General features: G+C 33.6%; 4 protein-coding genes across 8 annotated transcripts in view; 3 read left to right on the top strand and 1 right to left on the bottom strand.

Annotated features, from left to right (window-relative positions):
• kairos overlaps positions 1-18,778 on the bottom strand; it is a 44,710-nt gene extending 25,932 nt beyond the window's left edge. Inside the window, exons 1-3 of one of the 4 annotated variants that reach the window (XM_012373046.2) lie at positions 18,141-18,778; positions 16,856-16,897; positions 12,947-12,983 (exon numbers count right to left, since the gene is read on the bottom strand). The gene's annotated coding sequence lies outside the window, so the exon portion shown is untranslated. Of the gene's footprint in view, positions 1-12,946; positions 12,984-13,253; positions 13,585-16,855; positions 16,898-18,140 lie in introns of those variants that run through there. The other 3 variants (XM_012373047.2, XM_067359870.1, XM_012373048.2) reach the window with 3 other exon arrangements.
• On the top strand, positions 3,900-7,007 carry LOC105675716 (uncharacterized). Of its 2 annotated transcripts, XM_012373057.2 has the most exons (4): positions 3,900-3,951; positions 4,015-4,398; positions 5,181-5,356; positions 6,697-7,007. In XM_012373057.2, the coding sequence occupies exons 2-4, from the start codon at positions 4,332-4,334 to the stop codon at positions 6,964-6,966; spliced, it is 513 nt and encodes a 170-aa protein (XP_012228480.1). In that variant the 5' UTR covers positions 3,900-3,951; positions 4,015-4,331; the 3' UTR covers positions 6,967-7,007. The 2 variants fall into 2 exon arrangements, with proteins under 2 accessions (XP_012228480.1, XP_067216010.1); XM_067359909.1 differs by having other exon boundaries at positions 3,900-4,398.
• Positions 9,446-12,675, top strand: LOC105675707 (G-protein coupled receptor Mth2-like). The gene has a single exon (XM_012373044.2). It carries the CDS (start codon positions 9,779-9,781, stop codon positions 11,267-11,269), a length of 1,491 nt encoding a protein of 496 aa, XP_012228467.1. The 5' UTR covers positions 9,446-9,778; the 3' UTR covers positions 11,270-12,675.
• A 205-nt stretch (positions 18,779-18,983) lies between the features above and the next one.
• The window catches only part of LOC105675774 (roundabout homolog 2-like), a 101,059-nt gene continuing 99,678 nt past the window's right edge, over positions 18,984-20,364 (top strand). The window contains exons 1-2 of the mRNA XM_012373173.2: positions 18,984-19,724; positions 19,848-19,973. The gene's annotated coding sequence lies outside the window, so the exon portion shown is untranslated. The remainder of the gene's footprint in view (positions 19,725-19,847; positions 19,974-20,364) is intronic.

Raw genomic sequence — 20,364 nt, 5'->3', positions numbered from 1 at the left:
TCGTTCAGAATGATTTATAATACCAATTGAAATGCGCTTTCACAACATTTAATAGTCATTGTATTATCTTGCAACAAACCAAGCAAATTGTAATGCTCGAATTTTCTGGTAAGATGCTTTTTCACAATAAACGTTGGATTATGATACGTAATAAACAGCAGTTAACAGCACGAGAACTTTATAATCTCACAACGAAGCGAAGAAGGATATCGCGGATTAAGAGAATGAGATTGATATTAAAACCGATATTAAAACTGGTTAATAAATTTAAAAATATTGTTAATTCTTACATATACATTGCGTAATTTTATTTAACATTATTAAACATTTTCGTTATTGCAAAGCGTTTGCAATTATTTAAAATATATTATCGTCATATTTAATAATTATTACATTATACATAGATGGCCGCATTGTAATATCTGTATTTTATAATAAAATGCTTTTGTACATGTTGCATTATTATATGGCGAACTGCAGTTAATAGGTGAATCAGAACTTCGCACGATTGTTAAATCGTCGCTGCATAACGGCGCTGAGTGAGGCCAATTTAGCATGACCCAAGCTCCCAGAGATATTAACAATAAAATGATGAAACTCTATCTCATCACGTGCCGGCACACGTTTGTACGTGTTAGTGTGTTGTAAACTTTGGAAATCCGCTTACCAGAATTTAATTATTTACGTATTTAAGCGCTTTAAAAATCGTTAACGAAACAAAGGTGTTAACACTAAATCCCTTTGGCCATGAATTTATACACTCGACTAGTCACATGTGTTATAAATTGTGCTATTGCATTATATTTTCCCAACTGAAAGTTAGAGACTGGGATAAATAATGAAACAGATAAGATTTAACGCTTCTCTCCGAAACACGAAAATGTGCTTCTGGCATATTGTGACTGCGGATCAAATAAAAAATGCAGAAAATAAGGGATAAAATTTTTGGGGAATAAAAATATAAATAATGCTTTCTAGAATGTCATCTCTTCGCCAACTTTTCTATCATCGCTTCTCCAGACAAATATAAGATATTTATTATTCGAGTGAGTATTTTTTTTTAATATAGAAAATGGAGAGATAGTTCCTGAGCTTTATCAAATAATAATTCAAAGCTGTTATAAATTGTTACTAACCCCTGGGAACAAGGGAATCGCCCTACATCTGTGCAGCTCCTTGTCAAATTCTATTATATAGGTATCAGTTTGAACTTCAGATTGAAATTCACTTTGGCCCCAAAGTGGGGACAACAAAGATATATAAGAACGTAGCTCTCAAAATCACACATTGTTTTTTTGCGGTTCTTCGTGATCTTTTCTAGTGAATTCGCAACTTTGGCGAGTAGAAAGTTTTCTGGATTTATACTACGTATATTCAACTGTTTTGTGTAAATAAATACATACGGCCGGCCTTGTTGCATTACACGTTCATTTGGTGTTAAGGCGTGATTTTAATTCTTGGCTAACATTGAAAAATAAGTCTGTTTTTTAATATTTCTTTCATTTTTTCAAAAAATAATTAAATTTTTTCGCAAAATTTAAGTGTAACAATATATTTTTTTATTCTTAAAGATATGCAAATACTTTCACTATTAAGAAGATGTCTTGTCGCATATCTTTTAAACGTGTTCCTATACGAAAATCCATCTTCAAATTGGTAATGTACTACTTATCTTTTATACACAATTACTCTTTTAATATTAACTAAACAAAAAAATATATCTTAACTTTTAACAAGTTTTTTGAAAATTGAATAAAAATATTGTGCGTTAACACTTAAAAATATCTTTAAATGTCTAATTATTAATTATTAATTGTTCGAATAATGTTACATTTGTTTTCAATTAACTATATATAATTTTGCGATTAAATAAAATCATATTTTATAATACTTTTTTATATATATTTTTATATTATTCTTTTCGCGCAACAATGCTATTACAAACATTTCATCATCCAAATTGATTCTTGTCCGATCTTCAATATTTATATTTGTAATTTCTCTCATTACTTTTCCTAAAGAAATATTAAATAGAAATAATATAAAATAAAGAAGGATAGCTAAATTGTACACCTTAATTGCAAATATTAAACCAGTTTCCAAACAGCTGGATTATAACTGCAATGTTATTAAACTTTCAAATGAAATTCTACATTGCAGAGAAGATCTCACAAGCCTGATAATATTTCTCCTACCAGAAGCAGTTATCAAAAGTCAGTGAAATAATAATGAAATGTGAACGTTGTTCTCGTTTAATGAATTTTATTGTCTCTTTGCTCGTGATTCTCGAGATACTACGAATAATATTACTGTGCTCAATACAATACTGTTAATAGCACATTATAATATTACTAAAATGTTATTCAAAAATTAATAACCAATAATAAAAAATTTGAAGAATATGTATATGTATCATTTGGCCAGATATGGGCATTTTTAATTTAAAAAAAACAAACAAAATTTTGTTACGAGAATGCATAATTATATTAAATGTATGCGTGTGTTTGTAAAAGCATAATTTAATATACACATAAAAACGTACTCTAATTTGATTATAGCATTGGAATATCAGTATTTCATCATGTCCAAAGGACTTCTAATAAAAGAGAAGAATAAAACCATGGATCGATCGGTGGTAAGACCAGGAAATCACTTCGAAACGAACTCGCGTTTCAAACGAGTCCGTCGTTGTGGTTTTCTAGTTTTAAGCTGATGGTATTCTACTGAGTCGCTCCAAAAAGAAAACTGTTATCAAAATACAACTATTTGAAGATATATAAAAAACTGATAGACTGATGATTTTAGAATGGTGGACATACAAAGCTGAATATGATATGCTTGGTGTTTGCGCATTCTGATATCAGATTTTATTCTAAGCAAGTGCATTTAGAGAAAGATGCTAATTACGACAGATCAACAATAAAAAATGATGATCTAAAGATGCAAACACAAAATATAAATAAAACATTTTTTTATAAGATTACTTTTAAAAAATTAAATATAAATTATAAAATTTAATTTATTGTGGCAAATGGATAATTATCTCTAGCAACTTAAATGGTCTGTACAGAACATTTGTATCAGATGGTATCAAGTGGTTTCTATAAAACGAGGCTACAATATACTTTACTCTTTTATCACTCCTTTTTACGGTAGATGTCACTATCTTACATTCATAGTGGCAAATGCAAATATATATATTAAATAATTGCAATATGTATAAAAAATGTTGTATGTATTATATATGTACAACATATTAGATTGTATATAATATTTGTAAAAGATATAATATACATATATATATATATATAAATTAATTAATACTCAACACGGTTAATTTTTTAATGTAAAATTTAAATTTGCATTTGCAAAAGAATAAAGTATTAAAATGTATGTTGCCATCTTCTGCCATTTTTTTTCTTGTAAACAAATTATATTTATTCCAAATTACTAGCAGAATGTTTTATGTAGAAATAAATAAAAATTATCAAATTTTTAAAAATAATATTGTGCATTAGGCCCCGAATGCTTCATTACAATCTCCAAGGGACTTAAACAATGTGTCTCTATCGATCGCGTCGACGTTTGTGCTTTTAATTGATGACAAAGCGCATTACCCTCTCTCGATGCAGCTATACATTCATCACAGCCGATTAATCCGCGGCGAAAGGTACGATCACTAACGCGACAGGACAACGTTTCCACAGCATCCGTCCCTAAAATTGATCCGCCCATCTCGTACGTATGATAACGGATGATACAAAACAATTTTAGTGATTTGCTTAAATTTTGCTGTTGAGAGTAGATATTACTTTATCTATCTTATTGCGTGTCAAGATAAGTGAGGTCAAGCACATTTCTCTCTCTCACGCGCATGTACATTCGCACGTTTCTTTCAGTGAATTACTATACATCTGTGGTCGTCTTGGCATGCGGGGATTTAAGGCAGCGGTAAGACGAAGTTCTATTTATATTTTATATATCTGTGGAGCAGCCACGTCTCCATTGTTACAGTCTGAATCCGACGACGGCGACTTTGACGTCGAGCGGATCGTGACCGTGAGAACGAACCTCCTCGCCAGTCCGCGCATATTGATTTTCGATTTTCGAGGTTTCTGGAGCAAGCCCGACGCAATCCTGACGCAGGCGCTGACGCCGCCAGCATGGCGGAATCAGCCACCATCTGGACCATAATCTGAATCTTTCGCGACTTCCGCACGAGCTTCGTGTGCGAATTCCCGAGAACAATCCCGCGAAAATGTGATCCCGCCCGCGCGAAGTCGTCGTGATTAGTTTAATTGCACGACGAGCAAGACAGAACGACCAACGAGATGAACACGAACGTATACGTCATCGCCACGTGCTTCCTGCTTGTTACGCTGATCACCCTTACAAGTGGTGAGTGTAAAATATTTCCAATTTATTATCCAAACGTGTCGCACGAATAGTGTCACTATAAGCCACTGCCAATTTTAGGAATATTACATTTGTACAAAGTTTATTTTGATCAAATCGATATTACAAAATCCGGCATGTGATTTTGGAAAGATATTTAAGATGAGTGTTGTGATTCTCTTTAAAAAATTTTTTTCATATTTTTGGTAGAATGCCCGAATAAATCTTGCTTGTAATATTTCTCTAAAATTCTAGAAGTTAATTACATCGCGTAACAATTTTAATAATAATAAGTGAGAGTTCTCGAAGTACAATCGATTCGCTTTTAACCCAACAGGTATTAATGCTGAATTTGCAATGTATTACATTTCAAACATTATTTAATCTCGATTTAAACCATACATAAAATTATCGAGAGAATGTAGCAAATTCAACAAAATTTAACATTGTTTAACTATTCTCTAAATAATGTCTGTATAAATATATGTAAATAGATCCGAATAGTTTTAGTAGATTTATTTTTATAAGTATTAATTTTCGTCATAAATATAAAAAATTTAAAATATATCGTAAGTTTAATAGATATAAACGCTAAAAAACCTAAAATGATTTAATATCTTTCTCTTTCCAAAATTATTCTTTAACATGCTATTTTTAAAATGCATGAAAATATTGATTTAAAAGTGTACATAGTTGTATGAATTTTCGATATAAATAGCTCCTGGCAATTACAGTTATGCTATCTTGTACGTATAAAATAAATGGCAGTTTTATTGCAAAAACAGGTCAGCTAATGGCAAAGGAGCATCGAACCCAAGCGGCTTCCGAAAGAGCTAATGACTTGTGGTGCTATCAGTGCGACTCTATGGATGTCGGTGACAGATGCATTAATCTCACCGACAATATCGGCAATGGCAGCAGCTTCAGACACAAGTGCTTAAACGACAAAAGAATATGTATGGTAAGACTGCGAAGTATACTTGTACTTGTTTCATTTTTACGCAATGCGTTTAAATGCAAAATGTGACAATATCGCGTTTACATCAACCCTTAACAAAACATACAAAGTCTCAAACTTCAGAGCTTGAATTTTGATTTATAGCTCATGTATTTACAAAAAACAAATAAATATTTAAAGAAACGTTTAATCTTCACGTAATGATTTTTCTCGTCTACTTTTTTGTGTTCTTAAAATACGCATGATTAATACAATTAATAGTATATTTTATATAAAATATTATATTACGTAAATATTATATTACATAAATAATACAACATGATTGATTTATTCGAACTAAATAGTTTTCAATTGTACGAGTTTATACGAACGAGATTGTAACGAACGGGTTTGTGGCAAATTTGCACGTGTAATTGAATTGTTACGATAATTTACCATGATAACATACCATATTGCTTGTTTATCTGGGCGAATTAATATCTAATTAAATACATACGTAGCATTCATAAGCGCGCGTCTATCATGCGGATAAATTATTGCATATATGAGATACCTCAAATCTATTTATCGACTACAGCAATCTCGTCGAAATGTCAGATGTAGTATTTGAGAGGAGAGAGATTTAAACCATTACATCCTGTGACTTTTAACGCAGTAAAAAATATGCGGCACATAAAAATTACATTAAGAAGATTAAGAAGATATATAATTGCTATCTGCTAAATAATTTTAACTTTTGAAGAAAATAAATATTCTAAATATTATTTTTTTTAAATCATAAATAAGAATTATTTTTTAATATTCATATTTATGTGTATAAAAATGTAATATAATATAAATCAAATATTCGCCTAGATAAATTGCGTACCATATTTTTGCAGCGTCCTGATTTTAAAAAACAGATTAATCACAAAAATATACACAAGATACGAGCTAGATAGATTTTCTCAGTAATGTAGATCATTATATTTGCAAATAATATTTTTATACAAAATATCGCAAAAACTTTAATATAAAGTCATTAACATGACAAAACAATCTATATGATAATAATCAATTTTTGTCTTATTAACAAATATTCATATAATAAATATCTGTGTATACACGATTATAATATTAATTATTTTTTAATTTTATAAACCAGATTAAAATAAAATAAACCAAGAATTTGTCTAAAAGTTGAATACGAAAAGATATTATACAGGCGCATATGTTAGCAATTAAATTAAACTCAATTCAGATTAAATGTCAAATGTGTATGTGTGTGTGTTGTATATTTATAAAAATTAAAAAACGATGTTAGTCTTTTCTCCATCTAATAATTACGAATCTATGCGTTGCAGGTGAAACGATTTTCCTATACCACCAGCACTGAGAATTCGACTTCCTTGCCAAAGACATGGTCCTTGGAGAGGAACTGCACGAACAAATGCGAACCGGGATGCATCGTGATCGGCGAACGCACCAAGCTTTACGCCTGTACCGCCTGTTGCGAGTCTTATCTGTGCAACAACGGTACCGGCACCGCCAACGACCTAACAATCAAAGAAATCGACCTCCTACTGCCCCTCGTGCTCCAGGCTGTCCTGACCGTTATCATGTATCCATCGTGATAGTGTATATAATAGTTAATAAAATCTCTAGTTACAATTCATATCTCTCCCCATTCATGATCGCCTAATAATATCTCCTAATAATATTTTCGATTTATTCAATGTTGACGATACTTAAATTTTAATAAAAATAATTGTAACTAATTTTTGAATTATAAATATGCTACATATAATTAAGAATAAGAAATTAAGATTTGAAAATGCAAAAAGCCAATTGTTTCAAGTTGTCTTTGCTAAGATATAATCGTCTTTGAATCTATTTTACAATTACATTAATTGTAATTTCTTCAATTAAATATATTACCAGTTATAATATTATTTTTTTGATCTTTTCTTTCATTTACAATTGTGTTCTTTTGGAACAATTTATTTTACGTATGTTAAATATTTTGTTATTCTGGCTTGTTTTTTATTTCACTGGAATTTTGTATAACCAGCTTCAAAGTTAAATTAAATTTAAAGTTTCATTAGAGAATTAACTGCTAAATATAATAATTTTTAATTAAAACTTATTGATTGGAAATTAGCAGAGCATGGTGGCATCTGTATGTTATGTACCGATGTTGTAACCCGACGCCGTTAGTTTATGTATCGACTGCGTGTAACCCAGTAAGAGATTAAACATATAAATATTGTTCATAAATATGAAAAATATCAGGAAAAATAGAATTAAAAACACAGATAAATAGCTATTGAGAGAGAAATTATTTTGAAGATAAACGATATCTATGCAATAACCGACGGATTGCCGTATCGATTATTGGTCAATTTATTAATCACCAACTGCTGTGTGCAATGTAAACATTGTGTACAGCAAAATAAAACATATACCAGCAATCAGTAAGTAGCTTATTTTCTTTTTCATCGAAATTTTTATATTTGTATGATATACTAATATCATTTGTTTGTGCCGATCTGTCATGAAATATAATAGCTCCAGTTGTATAATCCGAGCTTTTATATCTTCTATTATTATTCGCCATAGATTTAAATACCCAACCAATTTTAATTTCAATTAATGTCAAAATTTCGTTCAAAGATTCAATTTTTTAAAATTTATCCTCGCGATTGATGAATTTTTCGAGCGTCTATGACAATCGTAATTTGAATTGACAATCTTTTCACCGCTAATACTAATCATATCTGCTGCTGTTGCAGCTGACGCACCACTCCAATTGTATTACCCTTCCTTTTTCTCATCCTTATCCCCCTTCCTCCTTTAACGCTCACCTTCACGTGTCCGTGACGTTTTCCGCGCTTATTCCGCAGCAGCCGCTGCCGCTTCGGTATCTTCGCCGTCCGTGGAAAATGAAATGTGGATTTATTACGTGTAAGAATAGCATTATTCGTGACGTTAAAGGTGTTTTCCGTTGCGGGCTGCCCGCTACGAATACCGGGAAATATATAAAACAGCAGAAGGAAACTCTTTGCGCAATCGGCACGTACACCTAGTATGACTACATGTCTAAAGTAGTTGCCGCTCCCTTGTCACATAAATATGCTAAAAAAAACCTTTTGTAACTCACAATCAATTAGTCGTAAAATCAATAGCTGCCTGTGTCTTTCACCGTGCTACACCACGAATATTTTAAACTTTATGACGACAACTTAGAAAGAACCATAAAAGAATTGAAATGCTATTCATTTTCAAATACCCAAAAATAAACATATGTTCATAAATCATATTCATGAATTAAAATAAAGTTGCATAAATAAAATAATAGCAAATGATAAATTGCAATAAAATAAAAAAATTAATTTACATTAATAAATTTAATAATTAAAGTTAAATTAAATTAAATTTTAATTTTACTTAACTTTAATTATTAAATTTATAAATTATTTTAAATTGTTAAATTTAATTACAAAAATTTATTATTTAAAAGATAATCAAAGATATATTTAAAAAATAGAAAATAAAGACTTCTTTTTCGCACATTTCTTATAAAAAATATTCGTCAACTAAAATAAAGTTGTGTGAAATCTTATAATAAATTGCAAATTTATATCAAATAAAAACTGATCTATAAAAATTTACCTTAAAAATATATATCTTTTTCTCGATTAATCTTTTTTAAGCTGCATAATGTAAATCCACCTATATATTTTTATACTCGGAGATTTTTTTATTTTATCATAATAATCGAAAATTAGTAATAAAAGGCTAATAAGAGCCAAAAAGCGCATTTTCAATACATATTAAATTCATTAAAAAAATAAATTTTATCCGCTATTCTAAACATTTCAATCAACATTAGATTCTTTTCAAGAGAAAATCCTGACTCAACAACATTTATTATAATCAATTGAAAGTACAAGTTATCACAATCATATGTAAAAACCGCAAGAAAAATACAGATAAAAATGTATATGAGTTGGTATTTCTGTTGACAAAGTTTTTGATGTAGATAGAAATGTTTAGAGTAAATTAACTTTATATTTTTCTAGTGAATTTGATGTACAGTTTAATGTAATGACAACCGCTTTTACTTACTTTTCATTAGTAATTGTATAAATTACAACACACACCGGATGACTGTGCGTTATCCGATTGGCCGCGACTCAATTGCGAAAATTGACACGTATCGTTTGCGGTTCACAGTTACGTTAGTAGTGTCGGTGTTTGAGCTTGTCTATCACGCGCACCTTCCACGGTAAACGTTTTCCACGGCAACGATTACGTCATTCAGAGAAACGGAAGAAAAGTGGTGTTACACGCGGGCGTGCTGCCGACTAAGAAGTTAGAAGCTCCGGTTGTTTCTGAGCTGTCAAGCGTCGGAAAGACACGTTCGCGATTATTTGCAGTCGGAGCATGAAATTAGTCAGCGCGAGAAGCTGTCCCGAGATGCACGCGTCGGAGTCCTCCGTCGCGATTTGCCTATTGTTTGCCTCGTTCGTCGCGACTCATCCAGCGAGGGTCGTGCAGCGGATGGACGCGTCGAGGAAGTGCTGCGTCCCCGGTTACGCATTTAATGAGGATCTCGAGTGCGTCCACGTGGAGCCGGACAAGCTCAACTACACCACGCACGACGCCTTACAGACGATCGAGTCGCAGCATCCGTCGCGGCAGATCGTCACGATGATCGCGTCCGTGCAGGGTCTGAGCTGCAGTCACGATGACGCCGGCACGACGCGGCCGCGTCATTACCCGCCTATCCACGCGACGCTTAGCATACCGGGCGAGTACTGCATCGAGAACATGATTAACGGCACGGTGGTGGTGGTCAAGTGTCCGGACACCGACTCGCAAATGATTTTGGACAAGGAGAACTTGTCGGGAACGACGGTGATGATGAAGACGACCGCGACGATCATCACCGTGACGACTATCACTACCATCACTACCATCAACGTGGCGAATGTATCGTCGAACACATCGAAAGAAGACAAGAAGGAAACGGTCTATCATGGAAGTGATTTGAGAACAGTGTACTTCTGGGGCGCGCAGACCTACATGGACACCAATGTGGCCCACGTGGTCCTCTGCATCATCGTCGTCGTCGTGTACCTATCCGTCCCTGAGCTGGGCAAAAATATTTACAATCGCGCGGTGTTGCGTCACAATTTCTGCCTGCTGGTGCAAGGCTGCATGCTACAGTTCCTCGGCTATTGTCATCTATGCGATTGCCCGATGAACGACAACTTCGCCGTGCTGCTGTGGATACTACAACAGTATTTCACGAACGCGACGGTATTCTGGCTAAACGTGATCTGCTTCGACATGACCTTGTCGATCACGCGATTTCGCTGGATAGTGGGATCTAACAATGTCAATCAGGAAGAGAACAGACGGTTCCTGTTATACAGTGTCTTCGCCTGGGGTGGCGCTCTGATTCCCGCCATCGTCGCTTTCATCCTAGAATTCTGCCCGGGGATCTCGGAGGACCTCCCGTTCAAACCTAATTACCGTCGCTATCTCAACGGGCCGAACTATATCGTGAATATCTACTTCTTCGGCATACCGCTCATCACACTCTTTTTGAACAACGTGCTGTTCATCTTCACCACGTACAAAATTATAATGATACAACGAAGCACGGAGATAGCAACGCGGAATCATACGAATGTCCTGCGAAAGAAATATTTCCTGTTCCTGCAGATGTACCTACTGATGGGCGCGCCGTGGTTCTTTGGCCTGCTGTTCGCTTGCTTGAACAAGCTTGTGGTGCTAAAGATCTGCCGGATGATATGGCCGATATTATGGCTTCTGATGCTCGCCACCGACAAGAAGCTACGGCAAAAACTCACCAGCAAGCTACGATGCATCAGGAAGAAGCAAGAGGCCACCACGACCAGCTCGTAAACAAATCATTTTGCATAGAACGGCTGTCATCGCTAAGAGATATGAACGTGATGTATCAACGTTCGTTGATTTCAACTGTAGCGCAGAGAATCGCACTACGATCCTGTCATGCGTTGCGCAATTCCGCAGTGAAGTTCCTTTTGCTCATTGTGTTCGTGCAACTACGCGCAACTCGCGCACTCGGACGTTTGCATACTTTTTCTTGCGCAATTCTCTCTCTCTCTCTTTCGTAGGAAACCCCGCCGTTGAGGAAAAAAAAAGAAGAGTCTACGACGACGGCAATGCGTTGCCGCAATATCCGATACCGCAGGCTGAGCGATGAGTCGCGCTCGGAAAAACTCGAGTCCGCGGCATCGCGTCGGATAATAAAGGAGTCGGCGCGACGTCGTTTCCTGCCGGGGTATTTTAATTACCGTATTCGCGACGCGCCGCCATTTCCCGCCGCCCCCGCTCGCGTCTTTTTTACGACGTGTAGAGTATTATAACCCGTTAGTGTACGCGGGCGATACGCGTCACATGAGCAATCTTTTGCATCTATGAAATATACAAGAACGCGACGCTTCTCTCTCTCTCCCTCTGTCTCTCTTTTACTCACTCTCTCTCTTTTTCCACGAAAAAAATTACCTTACACGCTAATATAGATTAAAATGTAATTAAAATGTACGAGATATATATTCTTTTTATTGTAAACCACTTTTGTACACAATGTTAGGTAGATAGAGATTCCCGTCGCGGGATGTAAATATCGTATGTAAATATCGTTGTTATTACTTAGAGCTTCCGATATCTAGTCAATGGGAAAATAAACAAGTCAATTAGCAAGTGTAAATAGAACTTGCCGGAAGAAATTACCTCGAATCGCAGACCTATCGATGGCGCAATAACGATCGCGTGGAATCGATAGGTAACGGCCTACGGGCAACGACTTATTAAAGACTATTGATTCGACGTCCTTCTGCGCGGCACAAAGCAATAAAAAAAGGAGGAGGATCGTCATAGCTTACTTCAGGCAAAAGCAATACTGCGATCAAGTTTTTCTGAGAATGTGATAAAGAATATCGTACCGCGCGTATGATATCCATAGGAGAGATAAGAAGATTAAAAGATAGTTAATTCGTGCGATTTTTGCTAGTTAATAAGCAGACGCTAGTAATTAGTATAATTTGTTGTATACTAACTTACAATATTTCAGTGTAAACAAATATTTTTGGTGAAAAAAAATGTTTAGTTAGCCTCGCTCTCTCATTTAGAATGCAAGAACACGATTGGAAAATAAATTTATCCAAAACAGTGGAAAAATATTCGATGCGAGCTCAGGGAATATATCAGAATGAAAACCATGACAAATAATTCTAAAATATTTAGAATGTCAACAGTTAAATAAAACATACTCTTAACTTGATTAATCTTTCTTGTGTACAGAATATCCCAAGCCAACGTTATCACTCGTTAATAGCAGATTCGATTCCTGAGGTTACGTGGAAACAAAAATCTTTGTACCAAAATTTCGAGGCTACAGTAATTTTTAAATGCAAAATGTTCAATCAGATTGCCAAAATTTCACGCGCTCAGGCATATAAGTATTGATTTTTACATCCTATTATATGAGAAACTTCAGAAATCTACTATTAACGGTTGATTGATGACATTAAAATAAAACAAATTAGATTGACTTACCAGCACGATGCGCAAGCGGAGTTGTTTGTAAGTTGATCTGTAATATAGAAATACATTCAAATTATAGCAGCAAATTGTTTGAAATAATTACTTAAGAAATAATTATTACACACATCAAACTCATCTGTTATGTAAAAAAATTATATATTTATATCTAATAGGTAAATAAATATTACCATAAATATTAAAAAATACAAATTTTTTATTAAAAGATTTTATTTCAAAGTTTTTATGTGCATTATATTGCGTGATTAATATTTTGCGTGTAATAAATTGCAAATAACGTAATAAATAAACTATTACTTACTCTAAAGTTGCTCCGCCGACGCCCGATGCCTTTCCTGAGCCTCATCTACTTCTCAGACTTCCTTGTAGCTCAAGGCACTCACGTATTCGCGATCCGAATACAAAAATCGCACGATGTTTTAAACGACACTCCCGACACGTACTTTGTCGTTCGGACAAAGTAAAACTCGAATATCATCGCACGGATCACATGTTCGACACGGTCTCGTTCGCAACAAGTAACGATGGAAAAGGATAAGGTTAAAAATAGCAAAAAATAGTATAAGAATACTTTTAAAGAAGATAAAATGTTGATACGAAACGCGATCTACCCCGCACAAGTGTCGCCGTGCGAATGATAAAGGATATCAATAGGCATCAAGGACAAAGTTGCGATTTCCAATTTGAAAGAATGCGGAGAAAAAACAACAGTATGTTTACCGATACGTAGCATGTGTGTGTGAGAGAGAGGTGAGGATATATGGAACGCGAGCTTGTAAGCGTGACGACGAAAACATCCCCATCCCCACCACACATCGCCAGTGGGCCTAGAAATTCTTAACATTACGATATTTATCGAAATCGTATTGAAATCGAGTTTAAACTTGATTTTGACAAATGTTCGATAAATATCTTAATGTTAAGAGTTTCGTGGTCGACTTGCGGCGTTTGGTGGGATTGTTTTCGTCGTCCTTAAGCTGCGTGCTCTATATCCTCTCTTTCTCTTTCTCTCTTGCACCCTATGTATTTGCACGTACATTATTACACCCTAATCCCAGCATTCTTCCAAATCGGAATCGCGCGATTAAGTCTTTTATATGTTTATTGCCCCCTTATCATTCGCATGGCGGTACCTTGTGTAGAGCAAATCATTCCATATCGGCGTATTATCCTTTTTAATAGCACTATGCTTATTATTTTCCGTAGTTTTCGACCTCACTCTTTTCATTGTTACGGATGCGGCAGAGTGTCGAATGTGTAATCCATGTAATGATATTCTGTGCAAGCTTTACTTTTGTTCTAATATAACAAAATACGCGTTCGGAGGGTCGTTTAAAATATTATGCGATTTTTGTATTCGCGTCGCGAACGCGTATGTGTCTTGAAAAACTGCAAGGAGAACTGAGAGAAAAAAGAAGCTCAGAAAGGACATCAAGCGTCGACAGAGCAACTTTAAAGTAAATAATCACTTATTTGTTATCTATTATTTGCAAAATATGCGCATAAAATATTATATAATGTGACGCATATAGAAACTTTGAAATATTCACACTAAAAAATTTGCAATTTTTAATATTTATTAAATATAAATATATAATGCTTTTATTAGATATTTGGATAAAAGATGAGTAATTTAATGAGTAGTTTAATGTGCATAATAATTATTTTTCAATTAATTATTTTAAACGCTGCTATAATTTGAATATACTTGGTATGTTACAGATTAACTTGTGAACAACTCTGCTGTTGTGAATCGTGTCGATAAATCAGTATAATTAATTTTATTTTTATATCATTCATAGATAGATTAAAAAATAATGTAAAATATATAAGGTATCTCAGACTAAACCATGTTATCCATTAATAGCAGATTTCTGAGATTTCTCGTACGATAAGGATATAAAAATTAATATGCGACGTGTCTGAGCGCATAAAATTTTGACAATCTCATTAATCAACTTTAAACATTTTTCAATTAAAAATTACTATTGTCTCGACATTTTAGTACAAAAATTTTCGTTTTTAAATGACCTCAAAAATCTGCAAGTAACAAGTGATAACATAAATCAGAGACACTCTATATCTCCTCATTCCAAAAAGAAAATTCCTTATTTCATATCGATGTTATTTGAATCAAAATTATTGTATCAAAATATCTTGTTCATATTGCTAACATAAGATCGATGCCTCTGATTTTAAAATGTAAACATTATTCATCTTCATTCACTCATTGTTAGAGTTAAGATTATATATCTTTTCACGTTTGCGAATTCTTATCCTTCTTGGGTTTTCCACATAAAGCTGTTAACTAGAAAGGCATACAGCTCGCTAATCCTCGTAAGTATGTGTGGATATGACATGAGTCATCGCCTAGGTATATCGCTGTCATAGATTGCATCAATATTTATACCGTGCCGTTGCATCGCGTGTACGCTGATTCGTGTGTGTATTTCGTGTAAAAAACAAAAGTTAATTTATTCGCGTCAATTTTGCTTTTATCGCACAATTTATTTTTTACATTTTATGAATCTTTATGTTACATCTGTGATTTGCATAAATGTGAGTATAATAAAAAATAGTTTTAACATAGTATCAGGTATTAGTTTCAAAAAGTGATACCTACGAGTTACGTGACAAACGTTTCAAAAATTCTCTCTATGTAATATTTTGACGAGCAATACATTCGAGCAGCTTTTTAAAGTCAGAAATGCTTTCCATCCCGCGGATCGACTACACAGCATGCAAAATTATGATATAGGCGTTCTAACGAGAGATCCAAAACAAGCTTTAAATCAAATGAAAATGATTACCCGAAGGGAAAACAAAATGTACCCAAAATCTCATCCGGAAATCAGAGGTTTGATCGTCATTTTGCTGAAGTGAATTTACATACATATGTCTAATATTTCAAAATATATTTTGAAAAATATATTTCAATATATTTATATTTAATTATAATTGTTCGTATTTAATAGATTTTTTTGCATAATTCCCGTTTTTTTTAACTTTATAAAAATTATGAAATGCCAATTATAATACTTAATAAGCAATGAGAACGCTGACGTTCGAGATTAATGATACGTCATTAAAATCGCTCTCGCAGACGCGTCTTGTCGAAGCGACCGCTCATCGATATTCTCCGAGCTCGTAAGTACATTTTTCAACAGATCGCGTCGTGAAATTGTGGCTGATCTTTTGGATTATTTGTCGCCCGTCCGAGAGATAAACGGATGGATGTAACAAACGATCTCCGTTGAGAACTATTTCGAGCGTACGGTGTTGAAACTCACAGTAGCAATGATTTGAGTTTGCAATCCGATTATGATTTATGCAAATGTAATCATGTGGATGGCACATAACACGAAAGTTTAATAATAATCCAATTTAATATAATCAATCTATATATACTCTTTATAGAATTGAAAATTAAATCTCTTTCAATTTTATGTGGAAACGAAATATAATTTCTAATAATAATATGCTTATATAACTGAATAAGGTACATAACTGAATTCAATAAATCCTCTTTCTAGATTTAATAACAAATGTCTCAGACGCTAATATGATGGCTGTAATATTTTATAATAATTCAATTTGAGTTAATTCCGGATATACTCTTTATAGAACGCTATATATTTTCGCTTGCGTTACGCTTTTCTATCATATATTAAAATTTTATTTTAACTTACTTCTCTTTCTCTCTCATATTTTAATATTTGTTTTACATATGTAATGTTTAATAACACATACAGTCATACATATCAATAGTACAACTGGTTGCCTTATTAATCTTATTTTGCTTATTAAACAAACAAGTAACAGTGCAAAGACAATTAAAACTTTGCAATTGTCTATATAAGTGTTACCACAATTATGTATATGTATATTTAAATAATGACTCACCGATCGTTGCATTCTGGAAGAAAAACGCCCTTTTAGCTGGATCTAAAAAAATTAATATATATTTTAGTTATTATAAATTACATTTTTTATGTATAATGATTATTTCGTATTATTTATTTCTATTTTTATTACCGGTGCTTCTATTTTGGTAACATCTTTTGGGAGCATCTTTTAGAAATGTATTTGATTTTTACATTAAAAAATTCTTATTGTTAGATTGTAAACTTTATGTATAGTTATAAATTCAAAAGCACATTACAAAAAGTTATATTACAGAGATGTTATGTTATAAAATATGAAAGAGAGAAATAAAGGGAACGGGGTAAGTGAGTGAGTATGTATGTATGTGAATGTGTGTGTGAATGAGTAGGTAAAAAAACTAAAACAGAATCGATCCGCCGTAGACACATAAATCGACGCGCGCGCGTTTCCATATTTCGTCTATTCCACTATTCCACTATTTCGCTCGTTCGTATAACTTGGAATACTATGTCTTCGAAACTACTTGTAACAATTTAGAGTTAGAAACTTATTAATATTTATATTACACAGAATGAATAAACAGATCATTTATATTTCTGCAGTTAGGACTAGATTCATGATTTGCATCACAATCAAATATTTTAATTCTTTTATGATAAAATAACAACTTTTTTAAATTGTGAAAAATATGAGACCATTTTAATACGTAGACTATTGCTAAAAAATTTGAAAGGTCTTTTTTGTAAGCTCAATTTTGTGTGTGTGTGTGTGTGTGTGTGTGTGTGTGTGTGTGTGTGTGTGTGTGTGTGTGTGTGTTTATATCTTTTATTTTATGTGATTAAAACTAATAAAAAACAAATATATATGGAATTATTTTATTTCTGTTTTAATCACGTAAAAATCATATATTTTGTTTCTTTTATTATTTACAATTAATAATTAAAAATATAATTCACTACCTCATATTCGATAAAAAACAAAAAAACGATACAGTTTAAAAATACAGTTTAAAATAATAGTTTAAAAAAAAAAAATTTTTTTTTTTATTGTAGTGCTTGTGACAATTGTATTATATCTTTGAAAAGATTTATCATGTTGTGTTGAATATTACAATATAAACTCTATTTAATTGTATTAAATTAAATATTGTCTCATATTTTATACATATTATATGTGCAAAAAATAAAGCGAGAAAAAAGAAATTTTAAAGAAAATATAGTTTACCTGTAATTGCAATTCTATATGCCTAAGTATTATCAAAGTTATATACATATTTCAATAATGAATAAATAATTATACTCACCAGCTAGAATATTGCAGTTTGCTTCATCCACTGTAGATTCAGCATTAGGTTATGTACATTACCGGAGAAAAGTCAACTTTGGGAAAGTTCAGCCTACATATTTCACCTTCAAAAATCACAGATTTGCGTCGAGAATTTATCATTTCGTGATACACTACACACGCAGAAAACGCAAACACAAAATAAAACGTACTTTTCATATCACAATTTATTCACGCAACAATTCGACGAATACATTCACACTCAGAACGATCAAAACTATGACATTTTAAAAATTACGGAAATCATTAAGTACGAACACGTACACAATAATTCTTGCCTGATTTAATTCCGACGAGTTGAATTTTCAATGTACTATAATAGCTGCCGGACATGTATACACCGGTTTCGATCAACAAAACAACGGTCGGAGAAACACCATGAATCACGGACATTCGCAGCAAATAATATACGTTCCGGCAATCGCCTATTACTTTAAGCACTTCCGAGCAAAAATCACATTCGTCGTGAGAGATTTAATGGACAAAATACACGATTAGGAACGACACGTTCGCGTTGTACATTTCATGTTTACGCAATGTAATAAAAACCATTATGGTGCACATACGTAGCGGTAACAAGATCTTTTTCTTTGTATTCAGAATATATAGATACATGGTTATGGCAGCGCCATACAACCCGCGCGCTAGCGATATCGATAAATTCATGACCTCGCGCGCCACCCTTCGGTCACTATGATCGTTCGCGCTTCGTTTTGCGCGGGCTAATTGCGTAGTGGCTACCATGATAACCGAAGGGTGGCGCACAATGGTATAATATCGATTTAGTTATCGAATGTTGGCGAACTTTCTTTTTCGGCCATGATAGTTTCTGATACATCGCGTTGATCAGCGTCGGTTCTGATGGCAGAGGTAATTTCGGGATTAATCGCGTATTTTATCCGTTAGAAGTGTATACGAGTATGAATATTTGTTGGGAGTGCCGGTTAAATAGAGGGATCATTGCGAGAATGTATTATTTACAGTAAGCGTTCGCGCTTCGTTTTGCGCGGGCTAATTGCGTAGTGACTGCAATGATAACCGAAGGGTGGCGCACAGTGGTGCAACATCGATTTAGTTATCGAATGTTGGTGAACTTTCTTTTTCGGCCATGACAGTTTCTAATCGTTGCGTCGGTCAGCGGTTCTGATGGCAGAGTACGGTAATTTCGGGATTAATCATGTATTTTATCCGTTAGAAGTGTATACGAGTACGAATATTTGTCGGGAGTGTCGGTTGAAGTGAGGGATCATTGCGAGAACGTATTATTTATTATGAGCGTTCGCGATTGACGACGCTTCGTTTCGATCGCCGTACCGCGGATCGAAACTGTACAGTCATTTGAATCGGGTGAGTGCAAAGTCCAACGTAAACGATTCCTATATTCATTCGAGAGATTTGAAGCGCGATTAGCGCGCGGTGTACTTTCCATTAGATGTGGAAATTCAGTTCGGCGAAATCATATCGAGCAAAAACATAATTGCGTTGCGTGTGCGTGCCTGTACGTGACGACTGCCGCATACTCGACAAGGTAGTCGAATCTGTAGTGAGTAGAATAACCAGCAATACTTTAGTTAATAAGTTCAATTATTCGTTCATTATTTAAATATGTATGTATAATTGTGATAGTACATGCGTATGCAATTACAATTATGTGCTTTTATTGCAGAAAAAGAATAACCGCGGATCGATTAGATAAAAATGGAGTGCGAAAATGCGGTTACGCCCGAGTTACCTGATAATATTCAGCGACAAAATATATCTGGCCGTACTAACGACAGCGGTTATCTCGCAGGTAATATGATGAGTGGTTAGGACCGGTTGCAGCGATGCCAATTGGCGCTAACCTCGATTAATTAAATTTTGTTACTTTTATCTACAGGTTGTTTCAGAACTGTTATTTTAATAGCTCGATTCTATGACCAATTTTATACCAATCTTCCCTTCACTAAAAATTGTAGCGCAAAAAATGTCTCGAGCTGTAATCAAGTAAAAATTGAACTATGTTATTGACAAAATTTTCGGCTAGAAATGAATTATTCAGATACATTGAATATACTTATATTGCAGCAAATCATAGATTATTTTGATATTGTTTTTTTAAAGAAAATCAACTTCAGATTAAGATTCATAAAACATGTTATTAAAAATATCGGTTTTGGAACACCGTGTACATTTTAATTCGA

Source organism: Linepithema humile, chromosome 7 (assembly GCF_040581485.1).
Source record: "Linepithema humile isolate Giens D197 chromosome 7, Lhum_UNIL_v1.0, whole genome shotgun sequence".
Lineage (NCBI taxonomy): Eukaryota > Metazoa > Arthropoda > Insecta > Hymenoptera > Formicidae > Linepithema > Linepithema humile.
This window is presented reverse-complemented; position numbering and strand designations above follow the sequence as displayed.

Coding starts and splice junctions, on each gene's coding strand:
- LOC105675716 (XM_012373057.2), top strand. CDS start 4,332: ATGAACACGAACGTATACGTCATCGCCACGTGCTTCCTGCTTGTTACG. Junction 4,399..5,180: donor GCTGATCACCCTTACAAGTG/GTGAGTGTAAAA, acceptor TTGCAAAAACAG/GTCAGCTAATGGCAAAGGAG. Junction 5,357..6,696: donor ACGACAAAAGAATATGTATG/GTAAGACTGCGA, acceptor TATGCGTTGCAG/GTGAAACGATTTTCCTATAC.
- LOC105675707 (XM_012373044.2), top strand. CDS start 9,779: ATGAAATTAGTCAGCGCGAGAAGCTGTCCCGAGATGCACGCGTCGGAG.